This window comes from Cavia porcellus, unplaced genomic scaffold (assembly GCF_034190915.1).
Source record: "Cavia porcellus strain 051 isolate PalLab524CR breed Dunkin Hartley unplaced genomic scaffold, mCavPor4.1 scaffold_18, whole genome shotgun sequence".
NCBI lineage: Eukaryota > Metazoa > Chordata > Mammalia > Rodentia > Caviidae > Cavia > Cavia porcellus.
The window spans coordinates 16861917-16883343 of NW_026947501.1; the positions used below are offsets into that span (position 1 = coordinate 16861917).

At 36.8% G+C, this 21427-nt stretch overlaps 1 protein-coding gene across 1 annotated transcript; it reads right to left on the bottom strand.

Annotated features, from left to right (window-relative positions):
- Positions 1–245: 245 nt before the first annotated feature.
- Positions 246–21212, bottom strand: Cct4 (chaperonin containing TCP1 subunit 4). The gene is made up of 14 exons (XM_003467486.5): positions 20949–21212; positions 16574–16626; positions 14274–14363; positions 12748–12856; positions 11803–11945; positions 9872–9993; positions 8758–8890; positions 7244–7383; positions 2619–2715; positions 2425–2535; positions 2201–2331; positions 1836–2070; positions 667–780; positions 246–445 (listed from the first exon to the last, which is right to left on the bottom strand). The coding sequence occupies exons 1-14, from the start codon at positions 21073–21075 to the stop codon at positions 431–433; spliced, it is 1620 nt and encodes a 539-aa protein (XP_003467534.2). The 5' UTR covers positions 21076–21212; the 3' UTR covers positions 246–430.
- Positions 21213–21427: the final 215 nt, after the last annotated feature.

Sequence of the window (21427 nt, forward strand, 5' to 3'; positions counted from 1 at the left end):
GCATGTACATTTATTACCCTTTTTAATGCTAACAAGCATTTATCAGTACTATTTTTTTTCCTTCTGCATTAAAAAATCCTTAAAACAGAATGGGAAAGTGGTTAAGTAGAATACGTATGAGGAAAAGAAACAGAATTAAGACACTAAAATGCCAACACACATGTCTTTGTGTGTGTGGTATTTCTTATGCAGTTTTTCAAAAGTATCACAAATACAGTGTTGGGAGGGGATAAACCAATCAGTCATTTGAAATCAGATATTTAATAGTTAGTTATTCCAATACAATTTCAAGCAAACAGTACCCGGAAGACCAAGCCCAGGAATTCATAGAGGAAGCAATCTTCCGAACAACAAGGAATACCAAGATCATCTTCCACTTGAGTTGCAGTACTGGCAGTATAAATGCTGCCAGTCAGTCAGTGTACTCAGATTATCGAGTGTTTACCTAATAAGAGAAAAACATAGGTTTTACTTTTAGAATCTTAAGATTGGAAGGTGTTCAGGGCAATTATCCAAATTTTCCCTCATTTTTATAGATGGCAAAATACTACGATCTGTTATTATTTTGATGGTTAGCAAACATTTATTAAAAACACCAGTCACAAACCTTAAAAAAAAAAATGCAGTTTGGCCTTGTAGGGAAATTTGCAACCTATATATACTTACCACATCGTCAATTTTCAAAATGCTCCGGACAGTTTCAGTCGCTAGGGTCAGAGCACTGACTGAAACCAACAAAGGCTGAACCACCATTTCCTCCAAAATGTTGGAAATACCACCCTGCAAATCAGCACAGATAACTTTTAGCGCTGTAATTACACATATCAACAACTGCTTTTGTCATCAGTAAGCCCCAAGACTTTTTCAAACAGAAGTTTTCCCTTGTCTAGGCACAGTAAGATAAAATAAGTCTACTAATTCTTTCCTACACTGTGGGTTGTACTCCAACTTTAATCTGGAAAAACTAAATGCTAGGTTTCCCTAACCCTAACCCTGAAACAACTTCTAACTCTCACCTACTCTTCCTTTACACCTCTCACATTTCCTACGGCACATTTTTCACTGCACTACTACTTGTCCCCTTATCCCAGCAACATGGTTAATGGCTCCTTGGCTCAGTATGGTATGTTTAAAAATGTTTTTCCCAGCACATCACCTGTCTGGCAAGCACAGAGCCCAGTGTCAAAAAAACAAAACAAAAACCTGCCTTACCTCTTGCTTGAAAAAAATTAGTAGGCCCCAGCTATTGGAGGAAAAACAAATACCTGTCTCAAGGGCACCTTCATCCTAGCTTTCACCTATCCTTCCAACCTTAAAAATCCACCGTATTACCAACATACAGTCCCTCTCTACACAAGCAGAACCACTTCTTGGCCCCCCTACCTTAAACCACTGCTTCTTTGTATGTAATTTCCTATAAACCAAAGTTGCATCTTCATATATAGTTTTCCCTAACTAGGTAGTGCCATCCTTTGGAGGTCCACATGATTAAAATAAAAAAAACTATTATCACCTCTCCCACTTGTATTTTCTCAATAAAACATTAACAAACCTGAGAATGTTGTCATTGTTCTATGTGTTTATGTTACATCCCTATACCAGGTATTGCTTACAACAGGAGCAATGGTTAATATTTACAGTGTTAATCGCTAAGAATTTGGCCCCCACAACAGATCTAACTACTAATTATCTATTATTACAACTGAGGAATGTAAACAGAACTTGCTAAAAGTTATAGTCAATAAGTAGAGTTAATGAACAGTATTTTCCACTAAGGCATCATCTTTGTTCTCAAAAGCATATATTAATTTGCAGTAGTTCCAATAAATTAGTACCTTTCGGACATTAATGCCTGTAGTTTTTTCTCCTTGGGCATGCCTGTTTCTTAGTTCTGTTACTGTAGAAATGGGATTCAGGCCAGCATTTTCAGCTAGTGTAGATGGAATGACTTCCATTGCATCTGCAAAAGCACGGACACAGTAGGATTCCATACCACTCAGAGTTCTTGAGTATTCAGTCAATCGTAGGGCCAACTCTATTTCTGGAGCACCACCTCCTGCAATAAGAGCTCTGAGACATACAAATATTTTTAGATTATTTTATCCAACAGATAACTGTACAAATTCTTTATGCTCTAAAGATAAAACTACCTAAGGTTTAATGTTCAAAATATTATTTAGTGATCTAAAGTTTACATCACCTCTTCTTCACTAAGCAGCGAATAACACACAGGGCATCATGAATGGAACGTTCAGCTTCTTCAATCACCAGTTTGTTAGAACCACGAACAACAATTGTAACTGTTTTTCCACTGCTTGCACAGCCTGTAATCTTTAATAATTACATTTTCAATTAGGTATTTGTGGTAAAGGTTAAACAAAAACAAAAACCCAGGAAAACAAAGCTTAATTATACTACTGTTACCTTGAGCAGTTTGCCAGAACCATTTAAATTGACCTCTTCAGCTAACTCAGCAGAACCCAGCATGTCAGCAGTGAACTGGTCAATATGAGCAACTGGTTTGGTTCCAATTGTCTAAGAAAAAATAAACCCCAAAACTAAGATTTATCTGCTTAATATTTTTATTGTTTGATATATGATAGATATTAATATTTTACCTTACAAATGAATTCAATGTCTTCTCTTTCAATATCTTTAACCACCATAATCTTCATCTTGTTCAGAAAATGTAATGCAAGATCACTAAGAGCATCTCTAAAATATAAAGGAAAATGTTTTAATATTAGTCTAAGTTTATAAGCTCAAAATTCTTAAAATAAGATTTTTAAATCTACAAGGAATTTTATTGAAATTCTGAAACATGTAACCCCTCCATCACTATCAAACATACAAAATATAACTGTACCTATATATTTTTCCTAATAAATACTGTGGTAAACCAAAAGTTTATTGATATTTTGTAAATTTAGAAGTGTGATTCAGACTTTACAAATTTATACCTTCCCACAGATTATCTGGAATGATTTTTCTAACAGCTTGATGATGGAAAGTACATATTATAATCTCCTGAAAGATAATCAGATTGTGTTCTGGAGACAATTTACTCAAGGAAATACACAAGTTGAGATCAAAATTCAGTCTTCCAATTGTTCACTAAGCACTTTACCTATACAAACCCTACATGCACATCCCAAAATTCCACCAAAAGACTTCTATACTTAATAACCAAATTCAGTAACATAGATGGATATAAAGTCAACACTCAAAAAAAAGTCAATAGTCTTCTGTATATAAACAACAAACTGAGAGAAATTAGTGACACTATACCCTTTGTAACAGCATCCAAAAAAAAAAAAGAAATACCTAGGAATCACTCTTAACAAAGGAAGTAAAAGACCTATATATTGAAAATTATGGTATTTTCAAAAAGGAGATTGAAGAGGATCTCAGAAAATGGAATGATATCCCTTGCTCATGGATAGGAAGAACCAACATTGTGAAAATGGCCATACTCCCCAAACTGTTCTACAGGTTTCATGCAATCCCAATCAAAATACCATTGGTATATCTCAGAGAACTAGAGAAAACACTAAAATCCATTTGGAAAAAGAAGAGTCCTACAATAGCAAAGGCAATCCTGAGCAACAAAGACAAGAGAGGGGGCAGCACTGTCCCTGATGTGAAGTTATACTGTAAAGGTACTGTGATAAAAACAATGTGGTACCGGCAAAAAGCAAAACAAAACAAAAAACAGACCTGAAGATGAATGGAACAGATTAGAAGATGGAGAAATAGCTCCAGACACACTAAGCCACCTTATCTTTTTTTTTTTTTTTTTTTTGGTCTTTTTCCTTTTTATCAGTACCAGGGATCGAACTCATGACTGCCTGCTTGCAAGGCAGGCGCTTATGCCGCTGAGCTAAATCCCCAGCCCTGGATTAAAGATCTTAAGTAACATTAAATCTGTTGTTAGGAGGCAGGGTAGGTAAAAGTCTTGAAGACACTGGTGAAAGCCAAGACTTCATGAACAAACCCCTGATTACACCAGAATGTCACAAAGAATCAACAACTGGGATCTCACCCTACTGAAAAGCTTATGCACAGTAAGAGAAACTATTAACAGAGTGAAGAGACAACTCACACAGGGGAGAAAATGTTTGCCAGCTGTTCCTCAAATAAAGGATCACCATCAAAAACGTATAAAGAACTAAAAAAACACAACACTTTACATCCTTCTAGATGTAAAGACGCAATCCAAAAGTGGGCATCGGAGAATAATACACATTTCTTGATGAAGAAATACAAACAACAAATAAGTACGTGAAAAATGTTCAACATCACTGGTCATTCAAGAGATGCAAATTAAAACAATGAGATTTCACCTTACTCCACAAAGAATGGCTACTATCAAGAAGTCAAGCAATTACAAATGTTGGAGGCACTGTGGGAAAAAGGAATCCTTTTCCATTGCTGGTGGGCAAGCAGACTCGCACAACTGCTATGGAAAGTGGTGTGGAGATTCCTCAAAAAACTAGGACTAGAAGTTCCATTCAACCTAGCTATTTCCCTTTTGAGTATCTTCCCAAAAGAAATGAAAGTATCATACCATGCAATATATGTGCACCAATGTTCATAGTAGCAGTTTGTAATACCCAGATCTTAGAAACAACCTAAATGCCCACTGACTGAGGAATGGATAAAAAAAGATACGGTATTTTTTATACAATGGAGTAATACTTCATAAAGAAGGATAAACAAGAACTTTTATAGGTAAATGTATGCAACTTGAGAATATACTCATTAGTGAAATAAGACACACATGTATTATTTCATTAGTGTGAGAAGCTGAAAGAAAAAAACATGTATATAAAAAATAGTTAAGAATAGTTATACAATTATCTCTCTGAGTTCACTAAAGAGAAAGATTCGTGCTGGTACTGTTGCAACAATTAACGCAGATATCTTGTGCTCTGGGTGAATGATTTGGGGATGACAATGCACAATGCATGTACCACTGGTGTCTCCTGATCGATGTGTTTTGAGATTTTGTTGTAGATTTTTCTCTTTTTAATTTTTATCCTTGAGGAAAAAAAAAATTCCTGACTTGAAATCACACAACAAAAGCTACTGATAAAATCAGGAATAAATAAATGAACAAAATAAAATCAGCATGGTACTGGCACAAAACATACTTGAGGATCCGTGGAAAAGATTAGAAGATGCAGACACAAGTATAAACATACTCAGCCACCTTATCTTTGACAAAAAGGCCAAAAATGTTCAATGAAAGAAAGACAGCTTCTAATTAACAGTGTTGGGAAAACCTGCTCTCTACATACTGAAGACAAAAACTAGACCCATGTCTATCACCATGCACTACTAAAGTAAAGCCAAATGGATCAAACTTAAACATTAAAAAATCTTGAAGACATAGGTGTAGGCAGAGTTCATGAACAAAATCCAAACTGCACGGGAAATACTTCAATGAGTCAACAACTGGGATTTCATCTTATTAAAAAGCTTTTGTACATCAAAAGAAATCACCAGGCTGCGGATTTAGCTCAGCAGCATAAGCGCCTGCCTTGCAAGTGTGCAGTCATGAGTTCGATGCCCAGTACCAAAAACACCCCAAACAAAAAAACAAGCAATCCAAAAATGGATATGAGACCAGTGATTGGCTCAGCAGCACAGTACCTGCCTGGTGAGCGTGAGGTCATGAGTTTGATTCCTGGCAACAAAATTTAAAATGGGCATCTGAGGGGCTGGGGATTTAGCTTAGTGGCATAAGCGCCTGCCTTGCAAGCGTGCAGTTGTGAGTTCGATCCCTTGCACCAAAAAAATAAAAAAATAAATAAAAGGCATCTGAGACAAATATGTACTTCTCAGATGAAGAAATACAAATGGCAAATAAATACATAAGAAAAATTCAACACCATTGGTCATTCGAGAGATGCAAATTAAAACAGACTGTATCCACTCCACAAAGAATGGTTATCATCAAGAAATGCTGGCCGGATTGTGGGAAAAAACAAACCCTTCTCCACTTTTGGTAGGAGGCACACTGGTTCAACCACTGAGGAAATCAATATGGAGATGCCTCCAAAAGTTAGGATTAGAGGTCCCATTTGACTCAGCTATTTCTCTTCTGGGTATCTTCTCAGAAGAATTAAAAACATTACACCACAGTGATATATGCACCCATTTAAAGCAGCACAACTTGTAATAGCTAATCTCAGAAACAATCGAAATGCTTAACAACCAAGGAATGGATCAAAAAAGATGTATTTTTATACAACAGAGTAGTACTCAGTCATAAGGATAAACCTCAAAACTTTGTATAGGTAAATGGACACAACATGAGACCGTACTCATAAGTGAAATCTGACTCACACGGATTAACATCGTATTGTGTCCCTTGTATGAGAAATTGAAAGAGTAAAATGTATAACAGATACTGTGAAATGTTCAAAAGGAGAAAGGAACTAGGGTGGGTGAAAGGGGAAAAAGGGAAAAAACACAAGTCAGTTATACTATTAGTGTCCATTAAGAGTTTACTGAAAAAGATAGGTTCATACTCTTATTGACTGGGAGAATTTTTTAATACCTATATCTTGTACTCTGAGTAAATACTCTTAAGATGATAATATGCAATGTTTAAACTACTGTTATTCTATTATTGTTATAAAATTGTTTTATCTTTTCTCAATAATATAAAAAAAGTTAAAAACAAACATCATTAGTACTTTTGGCACAAAATACCCATGAAGAGGAATGTGTCTAATTATTAGAGGAAAACACTGAAAGGGGAAAAAATTATTTCAAATTTGAGAATTCTTTCAATCTGTGAACCAGCAAAAGCATTCCCTCAAAGAACTTCAAAATTTTAAAGCAATCAATCATGAGTCTTTAGATAAATGCTTCTTTAACTTACTAATTTTAGATTAAAATTAGTTTTTTAAAAATAAGGCTTTCCGGGGCTGGGGATTTAGCTCAGTGGCATAAGCACCTGCCTTGCAAGCAGGCAGTCATGAGTTCGATCCCTTGTACCGATTAGAAAAAAAAAATAAGGCTTTCCACTTAACTTTATATTTAAATCTTGGTCTACAAAGTTCATAGGATCTCACATTTCTATGATTACAAAGGAAATACAATCCACTATTAATCAAAATAGAATGATGCTATAAAACTAAGCTTCAATGAATTTCTTCTAGTGACTCTAGCCACCTCAACTGTTCACTGGTATCCCAAATCTTAAGGCCGAACAAAACAAATACTCTGGTACCTTAGGATAGATTTCTGTATGAGAAGGACGTTACATCCTGTTTTTTTAATTTGCTTCACTAAATTTAAAATATAGGCTCTCTCTTCTCGCAGTACTCGATCCATCTGTGCATAGTCAGAAACTACTATCTGATTATCCATCTGTTTAGGAAAAGAACATAATAACAATTTGCATTGTTAAGCTCAAAACGGTAGCTACACACTCAAGCATTTTCAGTCTTAGATTTAATTCCTAGAACAAGAGTTTTTGGATGAAAAGTGAAGAGTTTTATGTTTACTTTTTTAAGGAAATAAAATTGAAAAATTCTTAAATGAAAATACTATGTGTATTTTTAAAACAAAATACTAAAAATTAAACTATATAGACACAGGAAAAATGTTTGCAACAATATACATTCACATCATCTTGAGACTTTTGCTTTCAAATTTATTCATTGCTATCTTTATTTGGACTTTTTTTTTGGTGGAAACAGTGTCCAGTTATGTAGCAACTGTCCTTGAACTCACTATCCAGCCTAGGCTGGTGTCAAACTCACCGTGGTACCTTCCTCATGCTGGGATTACAGGTGTACATCACCATGCCCAACCTATCTGAACTTTGTACAAGTTTTTTGATTAAAAATATAAAAAGGTAAAGGGTTAGTTCAGTGGCACAAGTGCCTGCCTGACAAGTGGAATGTTCTGAGTTTGATTGTTGGTACCCACCTCAAACAAATATATTTATTACAGTTGCATCCTTAAACATTTGGGGGGTAGTACTAGAGACTGAACCCAAAACCTTTGGATTGAATAACATCCTTGTCCCCTTTTGAGGCAGGGTGTCACTAAGTCTGAGTTGTCCATCATGGGCTGTGTTTGGGCCACTGTGTCCAGCAAATAACAATAATTTTTGTATGGACTAAACGTCTGAGAAACAAAATAGTTAACAGAAAACTTGTAGGGCACTTCAGGCAGTTATGAGAACAAATCTGAAGTACTAGCAATCCCCTTTAAATAACAGCATTTATATAATAAGACACAGGAATACATTAAGTAAAAGCTGTTTCCTGCATGGTATAGACAGAAAATTTGGTTTAAGTTTCCTTTCGTACAAACATAAAACATCTGCAAGCTATAAAGAACCTGAAAAGTCCATGAACACTTATCTTTTAGTTTCATAAATGTCCCTTATTCTGTGAAGTCATTTGTGAAGTAAATCACAATTTCAATGAATATCCAATAGTCTTTAAGCTTATCCATTGTGGTACCAACACTTTCTACTTTTGGTCAAGTTTGACTGATACTTATTTTTAGTTTTTTTCTTTTTGATTTTTTGAGACACAGTTATCACTATGTAGCCCAGGTCACCCCCAAACTCACAGCAATCCTCCTGCCTCAGTCTCCCAAGTGCTGTGCCACCTTGCCAGGCTCATTTTTTCAAATCACTACTATCACCATTTTCTATTTTTATTTTAATGAACATATTACAAGTTAGATAGTAAACAGAAAAACCAATTTTGTCTGGATTGTACTTACATCTGTTTTGGGAGCAGATAAGCAAAACTGAATGAGCCCAATCTTGGCCTTTTCAACTCTGGTTATGCCGGAATTTGCCACTTTTTGGGTAAGAACTAGCCCTTCCACCAACTCACAGTCATCAATCGTCCCCCTAAGAGAAAAAAACAAGCAAGGGACAATTAAAAGGTAGTTAAGAGTTTAACAGAAATTATCAATCCAATAAAATGTGCTTCAGTCTCACATTTTATTAGTACGTAACTCCTAAACCTTATAGATCCATCACTGTTGTAAGGGACCATACAAAGAACCTGGAGATTGCCATACTAACAAAACTTCCAAGAAAATAAACCCATTAAAAAATGCCAGGCATGGGGCTGGGGATTTAGCTCAGTGGTGTAAGCACCTGCCTTGCAAGCCTGTAGTCATGAGTTCAATTCTCAGTACCAAAGGGGCGGGGGGGAAGCTGGGCATGGTGGTGATACCTGTAAGCCCAGCACTCGGAAAGTTGAGGCAAGAGGTTTGCTGTAGTGTGAGGCCAGCCTGGGCTACAAGGTGAGTTCAAGACTAGACTGAATTGTATAGCAAAACTCTTATCTCAAAAACAACAAAATAACCCTACAAAAAAATAAAAAGAACTACCACCCCACTCCAAAAACTATGAGTTTTATCTTGGGATTTTTGTTGTTGTTGTTTTTTTTTTGTCTTTTTCCTTTTTATCGGTACCAGGGGTCGAACTCGCGACTGCCTGCTTGCAAGGCAGGCGCTTATGCCGCTGAGCTAAATCCCCAGCCCCCATCTTGAGATTTTTACATTTTTAAAAATTCTTAAAATTCTAGTTGGGTGTATTCATATACTTGCACTTCAGATAGTCAGGAGGATCTCTGTGAATTCAAGGTCAGCCTAGGTTACATAGTGGGTTTAAGGGCAAGCCTGAACTACATAGCAAGACCTTGTCTCAATAAAAACAAAAACCAACCAACCAACAACAAAAAAACCCCCAACACCCCCCTGCGACAAAAACTCATTAGCACATGTTTGCAGTACATTAATAATTACACTCATTGTGGGTAGCTAACACACATTTAACCTATTTACTTCTGACAATACTGAAGTTGTAATTAGAGATGCTTACCCAAGCTTCTTAACTATTTTAATATCTCTGAGATCTACACTAGTAGCTGTGGCAGGGTCAATCACTCTCATTACCGCATTTACACTCATTGGAGAAAGTAGACTTGAATATTGGGAGACCACCTAGATTAAGAGGGGAAAAAAAGTTACCTTCACAATAGAAAATGCTGTTAAGTTTCAAAGACAAAGATATTCACAAGCTCTAATCACTTTTTCTGAGCAGGGAGAAGGAACCACATGAAGATACCTTTCCTACTCAGATTGTGATCAGAGGCACAAAATAAAAATATGTGTGTATGCCTTCTTTTAGCTCTTACTTTTGGGGTTGTATAAACTTGTAGTTTTACAAAAAAATCCAAAAACATCCAATTAGCTTTTCTGCCTAAAATGAGTAAGTGCTCAGGAGACATGAGGGGCTAATGAAGTAAAAGGCTAACATCTGTTGACAATTTATTTATGTCAGACAATGGTTTTAACACTTCCTACACACTAACTTATTCAACCTCATACAACTCAAGTGGTGGAACCAGCACTAAATATAAAGTCTCTGATTAGTGCTAGTAATTATCATACTATATATATAAAGTTCTAAGGACATTAAACAAGTATCGTTTAGTGTCACTTAAAATATCTGTCTTCTTAATATTTAAGGAAATCAACATATAGATTTTTTTTTTTCTTAATTCTTTTTTTTGTCTTTTTCCTTTTTATCGGTACCGGGGATTGAACTCACGACTGCTTGCTTGCAAGGCAGGCGCTTATGCCGCTGAGCTAAATCCCCAGCCCCTCAACATATAGATTTAATGCTGATTTGCCTAGTCTGGGAGAGGCCCAAGTTTAATGTATAGTATTCCAAAATAAAGGGAAAACAAGTAAGGGTAAGTGAAGACAAAGAACAGAAACAGATGGTGACATAACATTTTTAATTATTCAATTTTTTTGAATTTATTTCATTTTAAATTTTCTAAGAAATTTAAAGTTTATCACTGCTTTAGTCTCATAACTGAGAAAAGCACCGAAAGTATTAGTTAAGAGACAGACCTTGGATACGCAGTCCATCTTGGGTTCAAATTCAGTGTACCTCTTTATTAACAGACCTTACATATATTATTTTTTCAGATCTACTGTCCTGTAAATTGGAAAATGACTACCAAATCTTAAAGTACTGAAGAGTATAACACTTAGGACAATGCTTAGCACACTTAATATATTCAGTAAAATGTAGCTGGGTGCGGCGGTGCATGCCTGTAATTCCCATTGTTTAGAAGGCACAGCAAGAAGGATTTGAAGTTCTAGTCCACCTTGGCAACTTGATATGTTTTTTTTGGGGGGGTAACTGGAGATTGAACTCACAACCTTGTTTGCCAGGCAGGCGCTTATGCTGCTGAGTTAAATCCCTAGCTAACTTGATCTTACCTCAAAAAACAAAACAAAATGAGCTGAGGATGTAGCTAGGTACTATATCCTGTGAGGGTTCAACCCCTAGTACTGATAAACAAACAAACATCCTGTACTTAAAAGAGAAATTCTATGGCAGTCCTTAAGGGAGGCACAAATGTTTCTAACAGGCAAGTTCAAGCCTGGCAAATTATTTAGCCAGATTAAAGCACTGTTAAAATGAAATACTAGAAAAAGGTAATGAAATAGTCTAACCTTTGTATTAGTCTTATGGATCTTTCATATCACATCACAACTAATGTTTTTTTTGGTACCAGGGATTGAACTCACAACCTTGCACTTGCCAGGCAGGAATTTATGCTATTGAGCTAAATCCCCAGCACCACAACTAATGTGTTATACATTTAGTCACTCTGTCACTTGAGACATTGTTTACATACTGACAATAATGTTTATATGCTGATTAAGAATCATAGCAATAAAAGCAACACACCTTAAATTGTGTTAACTATTGTGTCTTAGCACTTTTCTCACCTTTGAGTTCAATGAAGTGGTTGCACTATTTAACAAAGTTTCTCTGTCACTCAGTTCCACAGGCCGAGACATGTCAGTCAAGATTTCAAGACCCTTTTCCAAAGCCTTCTGGAATGACTCGGAAATGATGGTTGGATGAATACCTGTTATTTATAAAAGCTTAGTCATTTAATTATAACAGATGAACTATTTGTCACAATTTAAATGTTCTTCTCATGAAAAATGTCAAAGCCATCACACTTTCCTTTTTTGTCTGTGTGTACTGGGGATAGATTCCAGGGCCTTGTGCATGTAAGACAAATGCCATATTAACTGAGCTACATCCCTAGCCCATAAACACTCAATGAAACTAATTTATGCATTAGTCATAAAAATAAAGGCTTAAGTAACCTTAACTGCTAATTTAGCCTTGTAATTTACTTTCACTTTGCAACAGATCAATTAGATATGTATGATACTTAAGATCAAAATCATTTTTTATACTTTTCAAAACATCATGCATTTATAAGTAAATGCATATTATTTGCTAAACCAAAATCCTTACTTTCCCAAGTAATCAGTCTAAGGAAAACATCATCATTTATTTCTGAAAACACAAAGAGAACCAAAGAACAAAAAGAACCAAAAAAACACAAAAAGAACCAAAGAATAAAAAGAAGCCTAGCAAAAATTAGAAGTCAAACAGCAAAATTAATTCATAATGAATTTATTCTTTTTTTTTTTTTTTAAATCGGTGCCAGGGATTAAATTCACGACTGCCTGCTTACAAGGCAGGCACTTATACCACTGAACTAAATCCACAGCCCCCATAATAAAGTTATTCTACATTAAATCTCATACCATACCATCTCATTAAGAATAATTTTGCTTTTTCTAATGCTTGTCTTAAAAATAAAACACAATTTTTCTGCCCTTTTATTCAGCAATAAAGCATTTCCTACTCACCTTTCTGAAGAAGCTTAGTACAGGAATCTAAGAGAGAGCCAGCAATGATGACCACTGATGTGGTGCCATCTCCTGCCTCTATATCTTGAGCCTTAGATAATTCCACCAACTATGTAAACAGAACATACCAGGATGGTCACTGAGAAATGTGTGCACTCGGTAACAAATTCAGTTCAACATATCAATGTCACAAGCAGCATTTGAAGATTTAATGTAATATCTAACTTCTGATTTTCTATCTACATTTACTTTCAGTTAAAAATGAAAACTGGCCAGGTATGGCAGCACATGGCTGTAATTCCAGCACTCAGGAGAATGAGGCAGGAGGATCACTGTGAGATTGAGGCCAGTCTGACTACACAATGAGTTCAAGGGCAACATGAACTATAGAATCAGATACTATCTCAGAGTATTGCCTCCAAAAAAAGTGATGTATTTGTGGCACATAAAATTTACTTATTTTCTTCATATAGGAAATATTGTAACTTCTGGCCCACATTACACATTGTAAAAAGCTACCTCAAAGGAAAAGGACCTATTAAAAATACACTAATATTGTATTGTAGGTAGGTACCCCAGACTCGGAAGTTATAAAATGAAGCACTCCAAGTACTGGTTTAAGTCCTGAACAAGCCCATTTAAGTATAATCAGATTAATTTTAAGTCATATTCACGAAATGAAAGGCACTTTTTTGAAATGGGAATCTCACTATATCATTCAAACTGGCCTCAAACTCCTGGACTCAGGAATCCTCCTACAGCTGGGGTTTTAGGTGTGTGCTGCTGTACCCAGTAAGATGTCTCAAAGATAGAAAACTTTCTAAGGCATTTGTTTTGACTGATATGGGGAACATTCTCACTTGACACTTGAGTCCTAATTGTGATATTTAGTTAAACTGGCATTTACAAAAGACACGTTAGTACAAATTTTAATGTGATTTGTCTTAAACACAATAAAAGGGCCAGGGATATAGTTCAGCAACACTTTAGTTGATTTCCTGTACAAATAAATAAATAATCACAATAAAAATTATTTTGTTCTCTAGGGGCTGAAGGTATAGCTCAGTGGAAGTCCTGGATATAATCCTTACTACTCCCAAAATAAAAACAAAATTATTTTGTTCTCCAACACTAAAACTAATGTGTAATAGACGAGGTGATTCACGTTTTATTATCACTTTATGCTAAAGCAACACATGTAAGTCCTAAAGATGTATGTTTACTTAGCATAAAGAAAACTTCATCATGTTCAAATGGTATTATTCAAATGCTCTTTTATCAAGCATCAAACAAAAGCTGGGTCTGATGGCATACACCTATAATCCCAACTGCTCAGGAAGCTGAGCAGGAGTATCAAGTCTGAGCCTAGTCTTAAAAACTTAAGATGCTCAAAATAAAAAAAAATAAGTGTGGGGGCTGTGGTAGGCTATTGGTCTACTATGTAAGTTGCCTGTGTTGTATCTCTAGTACTGTCAAATATTAAATAATACACTTAAAAAACGAATTCTACCTATAATCAATCTTACCATTCTAGCTGCTGGATGTAACACCTGCATTTGTTTCAGAATGGTGGCACCATCATTTGTAATGGTCACATCACCTTTTCCATCTTGAATCTGGAGAAAAGAAATATCTCAATGTGAAACCCTAAAGCGCCACTAAATTTTAATACTTTATAGTAATTAATTTGTCTGCATAGCACTTAATTTCAAATTTTCTTTCTTTATATAATGGTTATTACAGTATAATAATTTAAGAAAATTAACAATCTAACTTTAGGGGCTGGGGATTTAGCTCAGCGGCATAAGTGCCTGCCTTCCAAGCAGGCAGTCGTGAGTTCGATCCCTGGTACCGATAAAAACGAAAAAAAGACAAAAAAAAAAAAAAAAAAAAAAACCAAAAACAAAAACAATCTAACTTTACAAAATAAATGTCTTTGTTCAAGGCATTTTAAGAAGTACAGACCCACTCCTCACCTCTCCCTCCCTCCATGCCCCACCCCCACAAAAAAAAAAAAAAAAAAAAAAAAAAGAAAGAAAGAAAGAAGTACAATAATCTGGATACACACAAAGAAGATAGAAAAAATACTACTGGAAAAGAGTAGCTATTAAGTATTGCCAGGTGTGGTGCTGCATGTCTGTAATTCTAGCACTGTGTGAGGACAAGTGAGGCAGGAGGATCTCAACTATGAGCCCAGCCTGGCAACTTAACTATGATTCCTTCTAAAAACAAAAAAGGGGGGGCTGGGGATTTAGCTCAGCGGCATAAGCGCCTGCCTTGTAAGCAGGCAGTCGTGAGTTCGATCCCTGGTACCGATAAAAAGGAAAAAGACAAAAAAAAAAAAAAAAAAAAGGGTTGAGGAGGATTTAGCTCAGTTTGAAGGCCCTGGGTTCAATCCTCAGTTTAAAATAAATAAATAAATAGATGTAATTAAAACACACAATTTCTACCAAGGATGCCTAAAAAACAGTACTACATAATATGGTAAACACAATTCTGGGTCAACACAGTAACCTTTTTTATAGCATCCTAAAAAAGGCATTAGTTTGAGATATAGATTTTAGAGCATTCAATCAGTATATCATACAAATAATACTTCATTTTGTTTTAGCTCTCATTTGGGGGGTTAATTAGCATTGAATTTGAAGATATTATTACTAAAAAGGTTTTGGATTGGGGATGGGGGGTTGAGACATGGTCTCTCCATGCAGTTCAGGCTAGCTTTGAACTTGTTATGTAGCCCAGCGTTGTAGTCAGGGGTTGCAAGGAGAACAATTTACATAAGGGAGACAAAATTTATAATATTATTTTACAATGATCACCTAGAGTATAAATACAAGAAAGTGCACGAAATTTGTCCACAACATTAAAGACCTAGAAAATCTGCCAAGGGCCTGGATCCCAGAGCAATGTCCTGCAGCAGTCCAGCTGAATACCTAGAGCCCATGACAATGACTCATACAAGTTTGTTGCACAGATCTGCACTAGGAAGGCCCAAAAATCAATGGTGGAAGCTAGAAAGTCTGTGTCAGCAGGGTGAAGGGATCTGTGACAGTAGGTTGAAGGGTTCTGCAGTGGAACCAAGAAATAAAGACCAGGGCTCCCCTGAAAAGTACCATAGCCATCCTCAGTGATGTGAGGTCCCGAGCTCCTCCAATGATAATGGCCGAATTCATATCAGGGAAGCTAGCTATGACAAGCTCCTCCAGGAGAACTAACAGCTCCAAACAACACAGGAGAACCCACAACACCTCACTCTTCCTCTCCACATCTTTTACACTGGCAACAGTCCTCAAGTGTGCTATCTATACTCTGCACCATGCTGATTTAATTCAGCTAGTGTTAAACTGACTACCAGTTTTTAATGCCTAACATGCAGGTTGGCCTCAAACTCAGTGATCCTCTTGCCTCAGCCTCCCAAATGCTAGAATAAGAGCACCACCATGCCTAACACAATTTATGTTTTATGCTGCTGCTCAACAAAGCTAAAAGTAAACTTGATAACCTACAGACCCTGTCACCAGAAATTTCACATATAAAGAACACTGCTACATTGACATGTGGACTGACTGTATTTGTCAGCTAATTAGATGACACATACTTTTATGTATATACTCTGTTTAAAAAGCAACAAAGAATTACTCCTCTAAATTTTAAAAGGATTAAACAAAATCGTTATAGTTAAATCCTATTCACTACAAAGAAACCTCCTGATTCAACTTTTAAAAGTATCTAACACTTTTTGAACAGTACTTCTTAATCTTTCATCAAACCTCCTATTGTGAATAGTGGTACTCATAACTACTGAGCAAATTTAACTTCTTACCATTTTATCCATTCCTTTTGGTCCAAGGCTTGTTCTAATAGCATCAGCAACAGCTGTAAGCAGAAGAGAGAGAAAAAAAATCAAGACACTTTAAAAAGCAAAGCATTTCTCCCATGAATGATCATTTTGTTCTATTTGGAATGCTATACAACAATTGACCATTTCCACTAAAGAAAATACATGCTTAGAATAACCTATTGAAAACAGTAATTATCTTACACCTTTTAAATTTAGGATGCTATATATTTTTTGATAAAGTCATCACATAGTATTTATGCTCTGCCTATGGCAGAATGTATTAGAGTATTCCTTTAGTATCTAAATAGTACAAGCTACTTAATATAGATTTTTTTCCCCATCTTCATTGCAGTCCACAAAGTTTATATTTGTAATTCTATGGAAACATCACTGGAATTCTAGCAAGTTAATCCAATCTCACTTCCAGTGCAAACCACGATGAGAATAAAGACACTAAGGCATATTTATAATTATGGGGGGCCACGGGGTCCTGAGTTCGGCCAGAATGAAGATTTATTGGAACAAATGCCTGACCCACGGCCTAATTTGGATTTTATTAATTTGTGACAGGAGTGGTTTACGGGTGAATGACTGTGAGAATGACAGAAAACATGTGAGAGCTGAAAGCTGGGCTATGTAGGTCTGAAAGCACTTCTGCAATATGCAGAGAAAGATACGCAGAAAGATCAAACTGCGTTAACACAACTGAGGTAGCTTTTAATGTTTAGGGGGTGGTGCTGATGTGCTGATGTGCTGATGTGCTAACTTTCTAACTCTGGGAAATCATGGCCTCTTATCTGGAGGCTCAAACCCAGTTGACAGTCCTGGAGCAATGGCTCTACATCCCATCTGGTTCACCCATGTTTTAATGGGAGTCACAGAGTACGGAAACAGCAACTGTGCTAGCTTTAAAGATTAAGCATCGGCACCTCAGCTAGCCCTATTCACATTGCTTAGATCCAATTGGAGGGAAAAAGCAAAGGTGTAGCCAGCTCTGTGTATCAGCACATGAAGACAGTGCCAGGTATAGCCAAAATGGAGCTAACCGCTGTGTAATCAATGAGTGTCCAGGTAGTCCTCCACAGTTTAGGAATGGACTAGGGACTGGACTTTTCTTCTCCTATTTAAAATAGGGTAAACAGCAGCTGGGTGAGGTGGCACATGCCTCACCCCAGCAGCTCAGGAAGCTAAGGCAGGAGGAACACCATGAGCTCAAGAGACCAGCCTGGAGTACCTATTGAGAGGTCAAGGCCAGCCTGAACTACATGATGAGACCCTGTCTCAAAAAATCTAAAAAATGCTGGGCACGGTGGCCCACACCTATAATCCCAGCTCTTGGGAGGTTGAGGTAGGACGATCACTACAATTTGGAAACCAGCCTGGACTACAAAGTGAGTTCAGGGCCAGCCTGAACTACAGTGAGATCCTGTCTGAAAAAAAAAACAAACAAAACAGAACAAAACCATAGATAATATACTGATGACTAAAAGCCAGATTTTAGAATTCTGGTTTTGTCAAAAGTACTCTTCCTGCCTTAGCATCCTGCTGGGATTACAGGTATGTACCACCACGCCCCACTATCTGTTTAATTCACTTTGTTAATTCACTTTGGTTGTCTTTTTTTTTTTTTTTTTGGACTGTGTAGCCTGAAATTACAAATTTGAACCCCAATACCTGGCTTTACTTCACTTACACATTTTTTCTGTTTTCTAATTGAAGCTGGAGTTGATGAATAGGACTCAATCCCTTTTTCTTTGGCAAGTCCAGGACGAATTTATTAAAATTCATCCCAGATTGTTGTATTTCAATAAAAGCTTGAAGGACAAAAACAAATAAAAACAAACAGACACCTTCAACCAACCAAAAAACCCAAAACCACACTGCTTCTCTGGTGTGACAGACTATATAAACAATGACCAAAATGTATAATACACATTGGAAAATGGGAAGAAAATGTTCAAGAGAGCACGGAAATAAAGGATAGAGGAAAGGAAAGGGACAAGAAAAACAGGAAAAAATGGAAACAAAAGTTTTTGTAAATGAGGGATTAAAGGGAGCAGAGTGGAATGGGGAAAAAAAGCAGCAAGATATATCATGTATCGATACAAATTCTCTAGGATAAATGTCATTATGTATTCTACCAAAAAAAAAAAAACAAAAAAAAACCAAAAAAAAACCCAATTTATCTTCCCTTCCAGACATACACAGCCATATACAGGGGCAGACTGTGCCCCAATTATTTATGTATTCTGTAACTAGCACAATGCTTTTGCCCATATTGTGCAAAAAATAACATAATCTTTAAAAAATAATTCATGCATTTAAAAATTGTATTATTTGAATCTCGTAAGTGGCCTACTGTCCTAATTATCTAATCAATATTACACTTTCAATAATTTTAATGGTTCCATATAGAGATTATTCTACAAGTCTTACTCGAAGAAAGCTCTTTAAGAACGTCAAGATTCTAGAAGATAACCACTGTCTAAATAAATACAGCATTTTAGATTTCTTACATCTCTGGAAATGTTTTTTACCTTCTGGTGTGGTACACAGTAGGCATCAAAATAGTGTTGGTTAAATTGTTCATGCTGAAAATTACCAGACTGTGGTTTCCTCATCAACAAACAGCATTTTTTTTTTTGTAACACCATAATAAACTGATGTCCAGTGTTAAGCAAAAATTGCACTTTGAAGCTTTTTTCAATTACTTTACTTTGTAAGGTTTTATCTCACTCAGGAAAACTAGTTGGGAGTCCTTTTGTTCCGTAAGAGCCGCTCAGTGACCTATGTAATTAGGTTCATACATTTTAAGCTACTTTTCCTAAAACTGTATCTCGTATTCCGTTTCAATTCTCTAAATCGTTTTGTTTGTTGAAAATTAATCATAGGGGGCTGGGGATTTAGCTCAGCAGCATAAGCGCCTGCCTTGCAAGCAGGCAGTAGTCAGTTCGATCCCCGGTGCCGATAAAAAGGAAAAAGACAAAAAAAAAAAAAAAAAATTAATCATAGGGTATATTCTCTTTACCATCCAGATGCTCCAGAATTTATCTTTGCAACATCATTATTTCAATCTCATAAATGTAACCTCCTATCGGAGGTTATGGTTCCCCAGATAACTGTGTGGTGGCGCGTACTTGCAATCCCAGCACTCAAGAGGCTGAGGCAGGAGAATTGCCATAAATTCAAGCTCAGCCTTGGACATATAGTGAAATCCTGTCTTCTAAAAACGAGAAACATAAAGGAAAAAGAAAGGAATAATCTCAATTTCCAGATAAACTTAACCAATGTTACTACATCTACCCATTGGTCAACCTGATTTCAACTCTGTAAACCCAAAACAGAAACTATTTTCTTTTGACATCATCATGTTCCCTATCTCTTGGGCTGATGACTGCAAATATCTGCAAAGTTTACTTTATATATACACAAATCTTTATATATCGTTCTCATGTGATCCTCAGAACGATCCTACAAATTAGCTGTTACCACGTTTCCCTTTAGCGTAATCTGTAGCTGTCGGATATAAAGGCAGAAACATTTTTTCCTGTTTTTTAACTACCTTTTCAATCTCACTTATTCATGGATCTTATTCTCCAATCCAAAAGAAATACTGTACTCAATACACACCCAGGTAAGAACTCTAAGCCTTTGTTCTTCCCACATTCTTCTATTTTAACTCAATTCTCTTAAATCTTCAGTTCTAGAAACTATTTTTCTCAATTTTAAGGGTAAGAACACTCTGGTTTAGAGGTAAAAACTCACAAAATTAACAAAATCAGACTCAAATTTTTTACTTCCATCACGTGCCAGTGTTCTACAAAAACCCATTTTTTGACTGCAGTGCCAACATAAAAGTAGGTTAGGTCCCCCTACTGATTCCCAAGCAAGATGGGTAAATCCTGTCCCAATTTAGTTGTAGAAATTATCCAATTAGTCCCAGTAATTGTGAAGGAAGCTATTTAAAATACACCTTCAGGAAAATGTAAAAGCTTCAAAGTACCGTGCAACAGTATACCGTTAGGTCCAATAAACACATACACGACAGTTTGTAAGGGCCTGATCCCAGGGGCCGCTCCATGCAACCTCCGGCATGCTACACTGAACTGTTTTGGGCTCCTACGTGATGAATGCACAGCCAAGAAAAATTACAACGTCCACAATGGTACAGATATAATGACCTCCACATAGAGGTCTGCAACCATTGGCAACTGAAACTCAAAAATCCTTTCACAAAGCTTTTATTTGGGCGAGAAGCACCTTGAGCGACTAGGGAATGGGCCATATCCATTCAGAAACAAGGTGAGTGCGGAGGCCGACCCCACAATGCCAGGTTTCGGGTTGAAGAGGGGTATACCTTTGGCTGCCGAAATGTTGCTAAAGCGGATCTGGGCCGGCTTGTCGCGGTCCTGATAGGCGCTTTTCCCGCGGCCGCCAGCTGTCCCAGCGGGGGGCCCGCTCCGGGGTGCCACGTTCTCCGGCATGGCAAATTTAACTAAGTCTGCGTGGGCTTAGCAAAGACGGATGGACACGGATTCTGGTCGGTCGCGGAGTAACGGTACGTGTACACGCCTTCACGAACCTTCCAGAAAGCGACGCCGGCTCCGAGAGGAGACAGAGGCGGAGAAAGGGGCCTACCTCGCGACGTGGCGCCCGCGTGACGTAGGACGCTGCCCGTTGCGTGCCTGATGGAGTGGCTGCGCGCAGAAACCTAGTCTGCCGGGCTGTAGGCTGAGGGTTGGGAACGGTAGGGCGCTATGGCAATACAGAATTTATAATTTTTTATTGTGCGTTTGTGATACATAATAATTATATTCATCTATGTACCAATTCTAT